This window comes from Polyodon spathula, chromosome 13, assembly GCF_017654505.1.
Source record: "Polyodon spathula isolate WHYD16114869_AA chromosome 13, ASM1765450v1, whole genome shotgun sequence".
NCBI lineage: Eukaryota > Metazoa > Chordata > Actinopteri > Acipenseriformes > Polyodontidae > Polyodon > Polyodon spathula.
In genome coordinates, this window is record NC_054546.1 from 9,777,972 (window position 1) to 9,794,073 (window position 16,102).

At 35.3% G+C, this 16,102-nt stretch overlaps 1 protein-coding gene across 1 annotated transcript; it reads left to right on the top strand.

Moving 5' to 3' along the window:
- The first annotated feature begins 7,185 nt into the window (after positions 1 to 7,185).
- Positions 7,186 to 15,898, top strand: LOC121326039 (tissue-type plasminogen activator-like). The gene is made up of 10 exons (XM_041269183.1): positions 7,186 to 7,259; positions 9,894 to 9,991; positions 10,366 to 10,411; positions 10,967 to 11,132; positions 11,775 to 11,872; positions 13,075 to 13,261; positions 13,618 to 13,769; positions 13,969 to 14,100; positions 14,329 to 14,477; positions 14,831 to 15,898. The coding sequence occupies exons 2-10, from the start codon at positions 9,935 to 9,937 to the stop codon at positions 15,029 to 15,031; spliced, it is 1,188 nt and encodes a 395-aa protein (XP_041125117.1). The 5' UTR covers positions 7,186 to 7,259; positions 9,894 to 9,934; the 3' UTR covers positions 15,032 to 15,898.
- Positions 15,899 to 16,102: the final 204 nt, after the last annotated feature.

Sequence of the window (16,102 nt, forward strand, 5' to 3'; positions counted from 1 at the left end):
CAATGCACAAACAACACAATAAAAACCTATGTGCTTCAAACACAGTTAGCAGCATACAGAGATCAAAGGACAGCACAAATAAGGCACATATCTATTGATTAATGTGGAATGAAGGAGAAGCACTGGCTCTAAGCAATCCCAAATACAGTCTTTAAAACCAGAATGAGAAAGGTTATCAAATTAAATCTTCATACAATAAAATACAACATTTTTAACTGTGCCACTAACTTGTTAGGGAATGGCGTTGTGGCAGAGCAAAGCTCTGCCCTTTTTAAATTGGCAGGGATGGGGTTAATTTCCCCTACATGCCTGGGTTTATTATGTTCAGGTGGCTGGGGTTGATTAGTTGATTAGGTTAATTAACGATCAATCAGCGCCCAGCCACTTGACATAAAAGGAGGCCTCTGCTTCTCATTTGGGAGGAGGGAGTTGAGGAAGTAGGTTTGTTGTTTGTTGTTTGTTGTTTGTTGTTTGTTGTTTGTTGTTTGTTGTTTGTTGTTTGTTGTTTGTTGTTTTTTGTTTGTTGTTTGTTGTTTGTTGTTTGTTGTTTGGCATTGTCCAGCCTGGAAACCTTTTTTTTTTTTTGTAAGTTTTGTTTTGTTGTCTTTCTATTTGTGTTTGAAGATTTTTTATTTTGCCCTTGTGCCCTTTTATTTTTGTGTATTTATAATAAAATTATTTTTTGGAACTTCAGACTGTCTTTGGGCCTTTATCCACTCATCAGCCTGCCACAGGTGTTTATTATTGTATTTATTTAGTCATGTAAAGTACTATCATTTAGTTTAAATTTGATACATTTCTTACCATTGCACAGGTTGAAGATTGTGTCAGAATGGACAAAAACCACAGTTGCATTCAAATACCATTGTCCCCAAACTCCAGTAATCTACTGTTACAGTATATGACTTATTCTCAAACAGCTCAGTTGCCTAGAAAAAACAACATTTAACATCCTGCAGGTTTTCGATGTACAAAAATTCATGTAGGTAATCAGATATTAGCAGCAACACTGAAGGAAATCAACAAATTCATTCAAACTCTATCCAGCCCTATGCACACATTTTCAAGAAATACTCACCAAGTACTGTAATGTTCCAACAAAAGATGCACACAGACTTCCTTGATCCAGGTCTTTTGCATATCCCAGGTCAGTTATTTTGTGTACCAACTAGATTGTTGAAAAATAAAAAGATTGAACTTTTTAAAGATAATCAATGGTTTCTTGTAAATACAATCTTAGTTCTCAATTGTAATGCTACAATGCCCCATTCCCCTTTATACATTTTCTCCAGGAAGCCAAGTCGCTTGCACACATCAGTGAAAATCAATGCATTCTCATAAAACAATTAACACTAAGACTCCTGGACAGAGATGAAAGTGAGGAGAAGTAAAAAGAGCTTTAAAGTGGTAGGAATCTGCAATCCACTGCTGTGATTTTTTTGCTCAGGTACCCAAATTGAATGAAGTTAAGATTCAGATTACATCTGAAATTAGAATGTATACCAAATAATAAGAAAACTGTATCTACTGGTTTCACAAATCCAGAGATGCCAACACTTGAGAGTGAACAAAAAGCACCTGCCAAGCAAAATTAGGTATTAGCTATTGTGTTTTTTTGTTTGCTTTTTTCAGACAAGTCAGGACGGTAAAATAGGTCTGTGAAACTTGAAGTATCCAGTCAAATAAAGTTAAGGTAAAAATATATATTTAGTTTCAAGTGAAATCCGTTGTTTTTAGCTGTGCACAGGGGCTGAAATAAATGTTGCACAGCATGTCTTCTTTTAATGTTCTTGTTCCTTTGGATCTCAAATGCAACTTGTTACATCAAAAAGTCACTCCCTTTTAAGTGTTAAAGGTCAAAAAAGAACTACACACAGGTTCAATTGTTCTTGTTAATTTCTATTTCTGTGGCACCTTCCTTTCCCTGTCTTTTGAGCTTTAATAATAATAATAATAATAATAATAATAATAATAATAATAATAATAATAATTGAACCTATAAAAGAAGCTACACAAAATACTTTCAATGTGGCACAAACAAGGCAAGAGCTCTTGAACTTAAGCTAATCATCCACTCGTTTGGGCCTATTTGCAATACTAAGCATTTAATATTGTAAATGTTTATTTTAGTACAAAGTTGACATTTTGTGCTTCATTTTATGTTACCATGGAAAAAAATGTAAGAAAATATAATGCTAATAAAACACTAATTCCGTATGTAATGTAAGTTTAATAAAAAAAAGTTTAAACTTAAAAAGTCGACATACAACTTTTTAAAAAAAATCTTAACGTTCTGTTAACAAAGTTTCAAATGACCTCTTGATTTTGCAGACGATGCTTGTTAGACATGGGGTGTAATGGAGTAGTAACACTACTGGGTTTTCATAAAATAAAAAATTGTAAAATATGGACAGGTGTGTAGTATGCTGTTACATCCACTAGGTGTCACTATAGAACTGTTATTAAATGAAGTAAGAACAGGGTTTTCATCCAAGGTTTTTCAGTGATATATTTACGTTGTCGAAAATTCAATAAGGCGGCTAAAACTGCTGAGCAGAATTTAATGTAGGGTTGTTGTTAATCCTGAGGCATTGTATTAACCCACCCTGTTTCATTCTGCAAGAAAGGTGGAGGTCTCTTAAAACGAAGTTTCAGGGATGGTTTTAGGAATCGTAGCCTGAAATAAAATAACGGATTATCTCTGCTATAGTTTGATTTCTTATATAATCCTTTTGTTTGCTTTTACCTAATATTTGTTTATTTTAGCTGTTATATTATAATGTACTTCCCATAGCCTTTTCTTATAGTATTGCTACATATTTTTCCATAGATGTGGTTTTTTTTGTTTGTTTGTTTGTTTTTTTGTTTACTTTTTTTTTTTGTTTTTTTTTTGTTTTTTGTTTTTTGGAGTTTTGGTGGATGAAAGTCTTAGCAATCCAAAAAAAGACAATAAAAACACGTTGGTTTGCTTGAAAACACTCAAACTACATTGTACCACACTGTAATGCAGCATGACCTTTTGATAAAAACAAGGACAGTTTGACCATTTACTGTCACAGTTAACTGGTATCTATGGGCATTGCTGCCGTGCATACAAAAACAATTATATCACAATTTTTGTATGGCAGCAATGCGCTTCTGTAGAGTACCCAATAAGATGAATCAAGAAATGCAGATAATGTTGTTCTGTCAGGGTTAGGCCCAAGTGCTCAAGCAAAAAAGGCAGGAAATCAGGCAGCTTTTGAAATAGTGATGCAACTAAGTACTTTTATTCAACAAAAATAAAAGAAAACAAACTATTAAAAACAAATAAAAGCACTATGGAGGCACAGTTTTACTTCACCATCAGACTTAAGTTTCCATCACAATATGTTACAAGCATACTTTAATGGAATACATTATAAATGTGTAAAAAAAAAATATTCTCAACCCAGACAGATTAGTGTGAGTAAAAGGAAACATCTGACAGGGTGCTTCCTATTGCCTCTGCAAATTTCACAACAACGCCAATAGTTCTGTTTGTTGTGTGTGTGTGTGTGTGTGTGTATATATATATACATATACACACACACACACACACAATATATATTTATTTATTTTTTTAAAACTTCCGAATAATTTCGTCTATATTAACACATCACCCACAAAAGGATATGATTCACTGTTTCAAAGTCCACTGATAGTTAAGCTGGTCAAATTAAATCATTTAGTAAGCAACATGTGAAAAACATACTGCAGTGAAATAGGACATACACTGCAGGCCAGACAGGCCCAGCAGTCACCCTGGCTAAAATATGGACTTTAAGGATCCCCACTGTAGGCAACAATATAGCTAGTCAATGTACTAGACTGTTGTCATCTGTGGTAACTGAATCTCAGTCGTATCAGAACATGGCTTATAAGCAATACAAATTGGACTGTATCAATAGTTTGGGGATGGGTGGAACTACAATTCCAATTAAGAGAGAACTGTAGTGTGTGGAAGTCCAGTTGCCAATTATTAAAACTTCTGCAGAAACACTTGTGTATGTGTTTTACTTAACAATAAAAATAAAGTAAAAAATCACATGGGGAGAATCAAAACAAAACTGACTGACTGCTAGACAAAAATCTGAAATTGTGTACCGGTATGTAAAATATTGTGTTCTGTGGTATCTTGGTTAGGCTTGTGGATGGCTAGGAAATATTTAGCTTGCTTTGAGGATTATAAGTACAAAGGTTAGCTCAGAGTCCAAAATGTCCAGTGCCATCACATATCACTGGAGAGTTATGGGTTATATTTTTTTGTGAAATCAAGATGTCTCTAAAACACAGAGCGAAAACATTTTTAAACAGTTTGACCAACGTACTTCAGATTTCAGATTTGCTTTAAGTTGTTTTGTTTTCTATTGGGAAACAAAGTGAACCTGCTACTATACTTGTAAATTGGGATTCAACACCTTTGTTGCATAATGAGATTTTTAAGCATCTTTTGATGGTAGTAAGATGATGCTTCTTTCACCGATAGATTACCTTATTACAGTGTGTGAACAGCTCCTGTTTACATTATAGGCAAAAACTAAATTACATAACATATTAAAGCAGCAGCTCTCAAACTGGGGTTCAGGGGCCCCTGGGCATCTATATAGGTTACACGTGGGTCCCCAGGAAATTCTGGAAACTTTGTACAGAAACACACGCTACCATAAATCTTTGAAATCTTGCATGCCTACCATTGCAGTATTGCTCGCATCCCAAGAGGAAATTATGTCATGTTTGTGTTTTCTTACCATAAACAAGTCATTTTGTTAAATGAAAAGTTGGAGATTTACAGATTACTGACACAGGTGAATCAGATATCCTCCAAACTTATGACATCACCTTCGTCACTGCAGTTGTAGTCAATCATTTCCTTGAAACATTAATTGCATACATGGTTTCAGTTTCAAACACAATCATGCAAAATATCTGTTAACGATTAATGATTTGGGGTGTTATATCTACTGATATCCTCAACATGACCCATTCATTTTAAGGGTCATAACTTTTTTCCTTTGTAATTATGTAGCTACAATGCGGTGTGCCTACATCTGACTCTAAATGCAAACCTTATGTTACTATGATTACAAAATAAAGTTTAAAAAGTAGTTCATTTATTTGTTGTTGTTGCTTATTGGCAAAAAAAAAACTGCATTAAGTTCTTGCAGTGTAAACATTTCAAAACAACAGAACCTTGTAGACATGATTTTCAGCGGATGTTTAGACATCTAACCACATTCATAAGGCTGACGTAGGCTGCAATAAAAAAAAGGAGGGTCAATGGCGTAGTGGGTGTTGGATTTGTATCCACAGTGAATTTTACTTAAATGAGTTATTCATACATGTGGGAACTCAAAACAATCCTCACACTAGAATTGTGGATCTCATTTAATAAAAAGGCAATAGCCATTGCCTTTTTATTAAATGAGAAAAAACAGAAGGGCTGCAGAAGCTTCTTTGAAGATAATTTTAGCCACAGGTATGGGAAGAGTTTTGTTTTGATTAATGTGAATTGGACTGACACATATTGCAAGAATAGAAGTGTTCTGGAAATTTAGATACATCTAAATGGGGTTTATTCTTTAAAGTAGTTTATTGTCCACCTAATTTTAACAATTATTATTGACCATGGCTTTTTATTAATCTAAATGTGTATACTTTGATAACAATTAATGATCAACAATTACACTGTCTGTTTTAGTCTTGTAACTAGAACTGTGGCAATACATCCAAATTTTTACTTTGACACTTTATAATATTAAAAATGACATAAATGTAGATAGTGAGTCTGCCAAAGAGAATCAGTCTGGTATTCTGCGACCTTGATCTGGGGTTCCAAGGTATTTGACATAGTTTACCATTATGACAATGACTTAGCTGTGAGAGAAAGAGTTGAAGAACAGAAAACATTTTGTCCAGACATTTTGCAATGTACTATGTATAAGACATTTAAATAACAAAGTTTGAATTTGCATGGAATCTATACACTACATAACTATTGGGGTCTCAATAGTTGGAGGGTCGGTCAGGCATTAAAAAAAAACAAATAAAAAACAAAAAACAAAGAAAAAAACATTTATGGAGAATACGTTTTTGTTAATTAGAATGTTATTTAAAAGAAGGAATAGAATCATAGGCGATCAAATTGTCAAATTTGCCAAACCCACATTTGCTCACATTCCAGTTAATTTGATTTAGCAGTTACTAAGTTGAGTTGAGGCAGTATTGCGACATGAATATTACAGTGCATCCGTTTAAATGAACTAAAGCAAACCACTGTACAAGCATGGCCCTTTTTGTAACTGATTGGCAATAAATAAAATGTCTGGAAGACAAATTAAATAGTTTCTTAAAATGGAAAGTCCTAGGACAAGCAGTAACAAGAACCCATACACTCAGAAATGTTTCATATTGTAGTAATCTGTATATTTCCAATGCAAGTTTCTTCACGTTTTGATTATTGATTTTGATCACTTCTAAAGTACAGTGCTGTACTTACATTATTGCCATTATCATTGGGTGCTGGAGTATGGTTTATAATTAGATTATACAGCTACATTTGAGCCAGATAGAGGGCTAGCACTCTCCTGTAGTTGAACGACCTTGTTTCTATTATGGCCATCTTTCAGCTTTCAGGAATCTAACTCTCACAGTTACTACCAAGCGAGAAAATATTATTGTATAAACATAACTAAGACTCTAGCAGTAGACTTCTGGCAGCAATACCATAGTGTACCATTCGTCTGCCATCTTTGTGCAGTTTACAATGCCATTAGCACTACTATGATTTCCCATAGGTGAGCACATGTGACAGATGCAAATATGTACCTAGAAGCATTTGATACACACCCTTTGCACATGTAGGCTTTGCACATACTAGCATGCAGGTACAGTGTCAAGTTGTGTAAGTGCATGTATACTTAGGCTTCTTTTCCCCTGCCAATGTGTGCTGTCCTCAGAGGGAGGAAGCTGTTACCATTATCATTTTTGGTACTGTAAGCTTAAAAATCCCCATGACTCACATCTTCAGGTTTCTGTCTAAATCCATCTCATTATACAATCACAGTGTCATACCTGTCATCAGACAGAACCCACCCACAAGCCAATCAGATCACTGTAAAGCTTTATAAAAAGGAATGCTTCCACAGCAGAACAGCAAAGCAAAGAGAAAATTAGCAGAACTGCAAATTATCAAGAAGCACCTACAGCCCACTGAACACTGAACTACGGGCTGCTGATTGGTAAGGATACTTTCTGATTATTATTATTATTTGATTTATTGATTATTGTTGGAAATGAGAGCTGAAGATTACAAATTATAGCTGCTTGTGTTTTATACTGACTGCATGACATCCCTCACATAGCTTACAGCCTTTCAAACAAAACAAAGGATAAGTGCAGGTGTCATTGTTCTAATTAAAAAAATGTATGTTTTTTTTGTTTGTTTGTTTTTTTTAACATTCTGAATGTTAATGTCACCCATACAGCCTTTCTATTAGTGGCTCTACGGACAATATTGAAATAAATCAAAATTCAAGCTGTTCATTCATGCAAATATAGATTTAATGAATATAGGAACGTTGTGTGAGAATTTTATCTACAAAGCTGTTTAGGTCAACAAACCTTCCCCCCTTTACTTCCATCATCTAGGTCAATTGCTCTGCTAAAAACTCAAAATTCACAAGTAAAGAACCAGTGGAGCTGGGTGCCAAAGCAGTTCAAAGCCTCATGTTTTAATTCTGATCTACAAGTGCAGACAGTATATGAATCTCATCGAGCCCATTTCTTACCTACTCTGTGGTTGCTAGCTCTGCATGTAGTGATAGCACCCTTAAAATGGAATTGTCTTCACCCAGATGCCACATATAAACTCATAAGCAAGGTTAAATGCAGGTTGTGGATTATCTGATAATTCAGGCTACAGTTTAAGTAGATATGCTTGAACATATTCAGTATGCTCTGAGTTAGTATACTGTATACTGTGGGGGAACTAGTCCAGCAGCCTGTCCACACACCCTGGTCAGCATGGCTCAGCCCTGTTGTGAAGGGAGGACAGGAGCTGGGATTAAAAGTAGCCCTTGGTCTATTGATAGAGATGGTTTAACTTGTTATTAGCAAATTGATGTTCTTGAGCATCAGAACTAAAACCTACTGCAAAATTTTACACATCATTTTTCTTTATGTAATACAGACTGTCCGCAAGTCCTATTGCAAAGCCTACAAGTCAAAACAAAGATGTATAATATAATGTTTAAAGACCTGTTCTCAATTCAGATGACCTGTTTCACCTTAGTTTATATGGTTGCAGATATAGTGAAATGTAATAATCAATTTAGCACCTGAAATAATTTGAATGATTTGAGATTAATCTGTATTCACTGAAAACTAGTGAAATTGCCATTGTATGGTCATATTGTATCTATAAATACATATTTTAAACAATAACCACACCTTAACTTTAAACCAATCAAACAGATATTTAAAAAAATAGCAAATCAATTTCTACTGTTCCATAGATTTCTATATATCTTTTAAAAGTATGCATTCAAGAAAAAATGTATTCACTAATAGGTCAACCTAAAAGATGTAAATTAAATGAAACTTCAACACAGACTGGCCAGTAATTGAGCAAAATCAGGAAATCAGGTCCTGAGAAACTATAGCGATCTTTTCATGTAACCATGGCTTTGTGGGACGACAAAGCCGTTGTCTACAGCATTGACTGTAAAGCTTTTATGGTATACAATTTTGAGACAGAATTACAGAGCAAAATACACACATGAAATTGACATCTGTGTAACAATTGAATGTGTGCCTATGGAAAGAAGAATGTGGTTTGGTAAAGTGAATTGAATTGTATTTAATTTCAAGTTAGTATACATTTTAAATATGATATTTGGATTATTTGAATTACATTTAGCTACTGTGATACAATATTTGGTAAAAGCATGCAAACTGATTTTTCTGATTACACATCTGGGCCTGTATCATAAGCATGTGGCATGATGAGTCTCGCCCCTGCTGAATATGTAATAATAAAATTTTGGAGATGTGGGAACCTTATTATTGTGGTGTGTGGTAACGACTAACAGTTTTATTTTACTGCTCTAAACCTCTAATTGGGTAGCTGTTGTGTAAATCATTATTGGATTTGGTAGACTAGCCACACCAGAGCCAGCAAAGCGCTGCTTATTTTACAATAAAGATACAATACTTGCCATCTGAATAAAAACATTATTTATTCTGTTTTCAGTACTGCTATTTTCATCTCCTGTAACATGTTTTGACATCTATGCTTCACTGCTGAAACTTGCCTGTGGCTCTCACATGCATGGTTGTGTTCGATCAGGACCAAAACTCAACAGCTTTGTAAGCTTCATGGAGATTGTAGGAAGGTTATAGACAGACTTTTCAGCAGAACCATTGCAGATAGGAACGTCATCTACCTTCTCTAACACATTAAAGAGCTTTTCTTTCAGCTGAGTGTTCCATTTGATATTGAAAACATTATTCAGCTTTGACTTTTGGCAGGATTGGCTGTTCCACAGCCTGCAGTGTCAAATAATCAGTTTAATCAGATGTCTTGTCATCATTAATGGAATTCAAACAAATCCAGACATGGTTTCCTTTCTGAGATAAGCCCTTTAATGTAAATATTCCTATAAGAAAAAAATAGGCCAAAGGTTGCAAGAATATTGTCAACCTTCACAGAATGTTTATAGGCAGTGAAGTAAAACAATATACTGTTATACTGTATGCAATGTCACGCATGCCAGAATCAACCATGCCTTTGAAGAGAATAAAAACCATGTGTGTCATAATTAACACCCCCTCAGTTGTATTGCCCATTAGTACAATGTGCTTTTCCCTTACAGACACTCCAAATAAGGAAGATAACAACAACCTTGGAATAAAAATGAGGTTCATGCTTTTATTAATGGCTGTGTTGCCACATATCTTCAGTCTGGAAGCTGTAAGTAAAGTCCACAGTTTGTGCAGATGTAAGCCCTATAAAATGATAGCAAAACTGAGAAGTTCCTTATGAAATAAGACTGTTGCTAAAAAAAAAAAAAAAAAAAAAAAAAAAAAAAAAAAAAAAAAAAGCCACTGGATTGGTTTTCATTTGTTTTTGCATGCCACAAATAAAAGTCTCATTCCTAAAAACCCAGTTTTGTTCCTGTCATCTCAACAGCTACAAATCATGTTAGGTACTTGTTACAATGCTTTTACAAGAGGACTTATTCAGCAAAGGCACGTGATCATTTTCTACAGTGTGCTTTTTTTGGAGGAACTTTCTTTTATTCATCTTAAATTGAGTTAAATGTTTTGAATATGTTTTGTTTGCAGGCTCCAACGACATCAAACGCAGAACTGTATGAATATGTGAAAGAAGGTAAGCCAACTTCTTTGGTGTCTGAGATGTGTCCCTAATGTATAATTCCACAACCTGAAATCCATCAGTCATGTTGTGCAGGGAATCTTACTCAGACCAGAAGCTGCAATTTAGTAATGAATATTATAGTTATTGTCACACTGATCTTTAAGACCAAGGTGGACCTTAGCATAAGTACAGACCTTGATCATTCAATGCCTAGCCCATGTTACATTACAAATGATAGGTGTAGTGCACATTCAGGTTTATTTATTTTTACTATACATATTAAACTGGACATTTGTACTATACATATTTAAAGCATAGTTAAAATGTGGCAGTCCTATTTTAGCTGTATAAACCATATTGAAGTGTGATAAACCATGATATATATATATGTTAAATGTTAAATGTTTCTTCATTTCTCAAATATTTTATCCATGTTTGTCCATTTTTACAAAGAGTATCACTGTTGTTTAATATTGAGATTTATCTTTGGCTATCATGACTATCAAAACCAGATTTGTTTTATTGTCTTCATCTGGATGTGGCTGTATGCTTCAATCTAATTTCTAGACTCAAGAGTCACTTGCTATAATGGCAATGGAGCGGACTACAGGGGCACAGCATCTGGGTCTGAATCAGGAAGTGAATGTCTTGACTGGGACCATCCACTGCTTGACTTTGGCTATTACAGTTTTGAGCAGTTTCAATTTGGACTTGGCGAGCACAACTATTGCAGGTAAATATTTGGAGCACTTCACCACGTTTACTGTTTCTAACAAGTGTAATGTGGTACAGCTACTTCAACTCCAATATTATAAACCTGGACTGACTTGGTGACATGTCAGTAGCTTGAAGAAACAAAGTAAACAAGTTGCTGAAGTGTTTCTTTGAGATATGGTGGTTGACTATCAATTGTACATCATTGGTTTTGAAGTAACTTGACTTCTTTATTTGCTTTTATCAGCTGCTTGCAAATGGCTCATTCCTCCACATTTGTTTTTGTGTTTCATCAGTCTGCTGAGTGGATGAGATACAGGAACCTGAATGTATACTCCCCCGCTCTTTACTAGTTCAGTTGAGCCTTTTAATAGATTCAGTGGTAAAATTGTCAATGCTGACATAAACACATTAGCCATACTCAAGCTTTCCCACAATCATTTAATGGTGAAATAATGACTCACAGATATGTTTATTTTTTATATTCTTTCAACAAAGTAAGTAATACCCTTTACTTCACCTTTAGGTAATACCTGTGATAGCAGATTTTCTAAGAAAACTATTTACCAATGCAATGGGTACTAGAAATTATGTAATAAAATTCAGGGAAACATGTTACATCCTCAGACAGTGTTCAGACATCTTTCATTTATGTTGGCAGGAATCCTGACAGCAGCCAGAAGCCCTGGTGCTATGTGAAAAAAGGTCACAGATTTGTTAAGGAATTCTGTAGTATTCCAGCTTGTCCACAAAAGCTAAGTAAGTGAAGGAGCCTTGGCATAAAATACAGAATTATCAATGGAAATACTTGTATGGTTGTGTGACAGGTGTAAGTGGTGTGGTGAATAGAAGGATTGTCCAGACTGTTATTTCTCCCAGATATGTTCATGTTTAATAAATAAAACAAAGAGAACCACCCCCCTACCAGCAATACTATTGGGGGGGGGGGGGGGGGGGGGGGGGGGCACGGCTGGCTTGCAGACCAAAACAACAATACACAATATTCAATAATCCCCAATCCACGGTCCTGTGCACGAAAATGTGCTCTTTGATCCACAGGGGAGTGCCAGTGTCGTGAAGTGAGAGTAGTGCTCTGGTTAAGTGGGCTGGCTCCATGGCTGCAGCCCCTGGCTCCTTACTCCTCCTCCTCCTACTTCTCTTCCTCCTGCTACTCCTCCTCCTCTACAAAACACAAATACAAAAACAAAAACAGCATGTAAGACAAATAAACAAACCGCTCCGACTGGTTGTTATGTTTCTCAGCGCAAGGCAGCGTACGATGTAGCTGCTTCCCTTTTGTACCCACAACCTCCACCATGCAATCAACCCGTCGCCATGGTTTCTCCAATAGAGGTCTGTCCCGCAGCTGATTTCAATAGAGTCATTCCGGGTACGTGCAATTTTGCGCTCCCCCTAATACGGTCACCTTCCAGTTTCCACCTACTGTCAAGGTGGCCCATCTAGGAGGCAGCATACCACCATCCTTCCACAGCACCCTTTCTGGTTTGGAGGGAGATTTACAACATTGATCCTTACTTTCTTTATCACAGGTGGTTAAGCTATTTACTCTTTTTTGGCCAAAGTAATAATGGTGTAAAACAGGAGTGTTGGGTTGTAACTAATAATAATGACAGTGATAATAATTGCTCTGACTCCTTATATAAAAGTGTTCAGTGCTCTGCCATGGTACAATGAAAGTGCAACAAAGCAAAGTGAAAGTACAGCAAAGCATAGCCAGGAATAGGAAACAAAGAGCAAAACCATGGTCAATCATGTGAACTGATATCACTTTTTTAAGGGGTGGTACAGAATACAAAGAGCAAACTTGTATGATTAGATGATATGGGAGAGCAGATTCCGTATAAATATAATGGAATAGATCATGTGATGTTTACCCATTATAGAAAATGGCTTTTTGGACTATTTGAAAACCTCATACAGGATCTCTTGTGTTAATACAGCACCCACTTGTGGCCTGAAGGATGACAATCTCTATAAGATTGTAGGAGGAGAAATTGCAACAATCGATTCTCACCCCTGGATAGCGTCCATCTTCTACAGATCAAGAAGTAGAGAGATGTTCCGGTGTGGTGGGAGTCTGATTAGTCCTTGCTGGGTTCTGACGGCAGCACACTGTTTCCCAGAGGGGTAAATATTGTTTATTGATACACTCACCAGTGTTTCACATTTTATATATCGCTTGCTTTAGATCTGTGTTAACATCTTGTATAACACCGGATGACACATAAGTGGCCACTACTTGCTAACAGTGCAGTAAGTATTGGAAGGATTTATTCTACATATACTACATTATAATATCATGATCAACATCACATATATTGGCCATTTTCAAATTATACACATCAATATACTAGCTTCTGAGGTGAAGGAGCGTTTGTATGTTGGGGATTTTGTTACTGTAAGACCTGATACCAGTAGTTATATGTTCTGTTATTGTTGTTAAGTTTAATACTGTATATGTTTTTATCTTGTTTCTCTTACAGTCCTGATACAAAACCTGGTCAATACTCCGTCTATTTAGGAAAGGATGCTCTTAATGCCACTAACTCTCTTAAAGAACAGAAATTTGATGTGGAAAATATTATTCTTCACCATGAGTTTGATAATAGCCAAGGAAGTTTCAACAACGACATAGGTACAGTGTGATTCTATTGAATAAGAAGTTGTGCTAAGACAAGTGAATCAATACAGAAAAATCATTCCTAACAGAGATGGAAGTCCTTTTACTCAATTCATGTTTAACAACTGAGCACACACACACACATCAGAGAAAGCATGGAAATCCTTTCTTGTGAAAATCATTTCATTAATGTTTTCCTCTGTTTTGTATTCAGCACTGGTGAAACTAAGCGGACAGTGTGCCGTGGAGACCAGTTCTGTGAAAACTGTCTGCCTTCCCCCAACAAACCAGATGTTGCCCCAAGGCTCTTATTGTGAGATCGCTGGATATGGAAAGGAGGCCCATTGTAAATCATTTTTCATTATCTGTGAATACAAATCAATATCTAAGCTAAGCAGTAACTGAAATGTGATGCTTGTTATTATGCATTTACTGGCATGCTAATGCTTTGTGGCTACAGCAAAATATCCATATGGATTGCAGACCCCACACTTATTACATGGTACCTTCTTCTTTAAATAACAGATGAGCAATGGTCTGAACTGATGGAAATTAATTATATTTTTTCTTTTAGCTTTGTGGTACTTTTCCCAATATCTGAGAGAAGCGACGGTTCAACTGATTCCTCAGAATACCTGCAAAAGCACACAGTACTATGGGTCTCTGGTAACAGACAACATGTTTTGTGCTGGCAACCCTGAATGGAAAGTGGATTCTTGCAAGGTGAGTTCTGGGTTGTGTTGTGAGTTTCAATATTTTTTCACACACATGTCAATGCTGGTACAGATGATTTTCAACAAAACAGTGCAGTGCCTTCAATTGTGCTTCAACAGATCGAATCTGAATCTTAACTCTGCTTATTTAAAATGAGATTAGTTCTTTATAGTAAAGAGTATATGCATTTGTATAATTAAGTCTTTATAACATTAACATTAATGAGGTATGGAAAGCTTTAATAAATAACCCCTATAAATATACATACACACGTTATGTATTTTCTGTATATCATGCACTAGACCTAGATTTGAAAAAGAATGCGAACCAGGAATCAAAGTTATTTTTTGTATTCAATGCAGGGTGATTCAGGCGGCCCCTTGGTTTGTGATGTCTACGGAAAGATGTTTCTCTTTGGAATCGTCAGCTGGGGAGAAAACTGTGCCGAGGCTTACAGGCCGGGTGTCTACACGCGGGTTACAAACTACAACCAGTGGATTGCTGCCAACACTGGGATAGCGGCTTTGAGTGAAGGACTCATGTACCCTGAAAAATTATTCTGACACCTAGAACTTCTGCAACGTTACTGTGTCCACAATACTGCATCATTACTGGTACATTTTTGTAAGGGCGGGCCAGGTGCATTCCACATATTAGATTTTACTACAATATTCCACTCTATGTGTTACCAAGAAGAAAGCTTAAAAAGTAATAACGGAATTTTGGGAGTCAATATACATGAAGTATATTTTCTACTGAGAGAACAAAGCTTTAATAATCTCAAGCAGAACCACGATAACTGATGGCCATATGGACCAATATACACAGTTCTGTGGACTGACTTACAATCAATGTTGGCTTGTTGTCGTTATTCTTTAATTGTCTATTTAGTTAGTATTAATCATTTAGGAACATAGCTAGTGGTTTCTTTAGAGTTATAGCATTTACTATGTCTTGTTCTTTTAAAAGCAAAATATTTTTTAATGGTTAAAGAAAAAAGCTTGGGGTATTTTTATGATTATATAAGGATTTATTCAAACCAGCTATTTTAGATTTGTATGTTTTATTTATTTGACAAAAAATTATTGAAAAATATAATGAACATTTTTATTGATTAAAACCATTTTTAAAAATGGATCAGAAAACATTAGAAAAAGCAGGCTCTGTATATTAGTTACATATACTGTAATTGGTCTTGCCATTTCACTAGCTTTACATGTTATGATTAATGACAATGAAAATGCTCTTATTTTTTCAGTGATTTCAAGATTGTTATTGATAAAGAATTGTTATTTGGAAATTATAAGTTGTTTATTAAAGAAAAGATGAAAATAAAAATGAATACCAGCAGCTTTTTATTCCTGTAAAATTTCTCATAGTTCCCGAATGGTTTGTATAATATTTAAAACAACAAATTCACAGCATAGAAATTACACAAGAGTATAAACAATATGATGTCAAATAAAGTAATTTTCATACACATTGTCTACTTGGCAATAATTTAAACAGGTTTTTTTTTTCTAATATTATGTATTTTTTTTAAACTGATGAGGCTGGAACCTCTGTATTTATTTATTTCTGCATCACTGTGTTGTGTGTTTTATATTGTCAAATTGTGTTTTTGTTCCTTGCTA

Coding starts and splice junctions, on each gene's coding strand:
- LOC121326039 (XM_041269183.1), top strand. CDS start 9,935: ATGAGGTTCATGCTTTTATTAATGGCTGTGTTGCCACATATCTTCAGT. Junction 9,992..10,365: donor ATATCTTCAGTCTGGAAGCT/GTAAGTAAAGTC, acceptor TTTTGTTTGCAG/GCTCCAACGACATCAAACGC. Junction 11,133..11,774: donor GGCGAGCACAACTATTGCAG/GTAAATATTTGG, acceptor TTATGTTGGCAG/GAATCCTGACAGCAGCCAGA.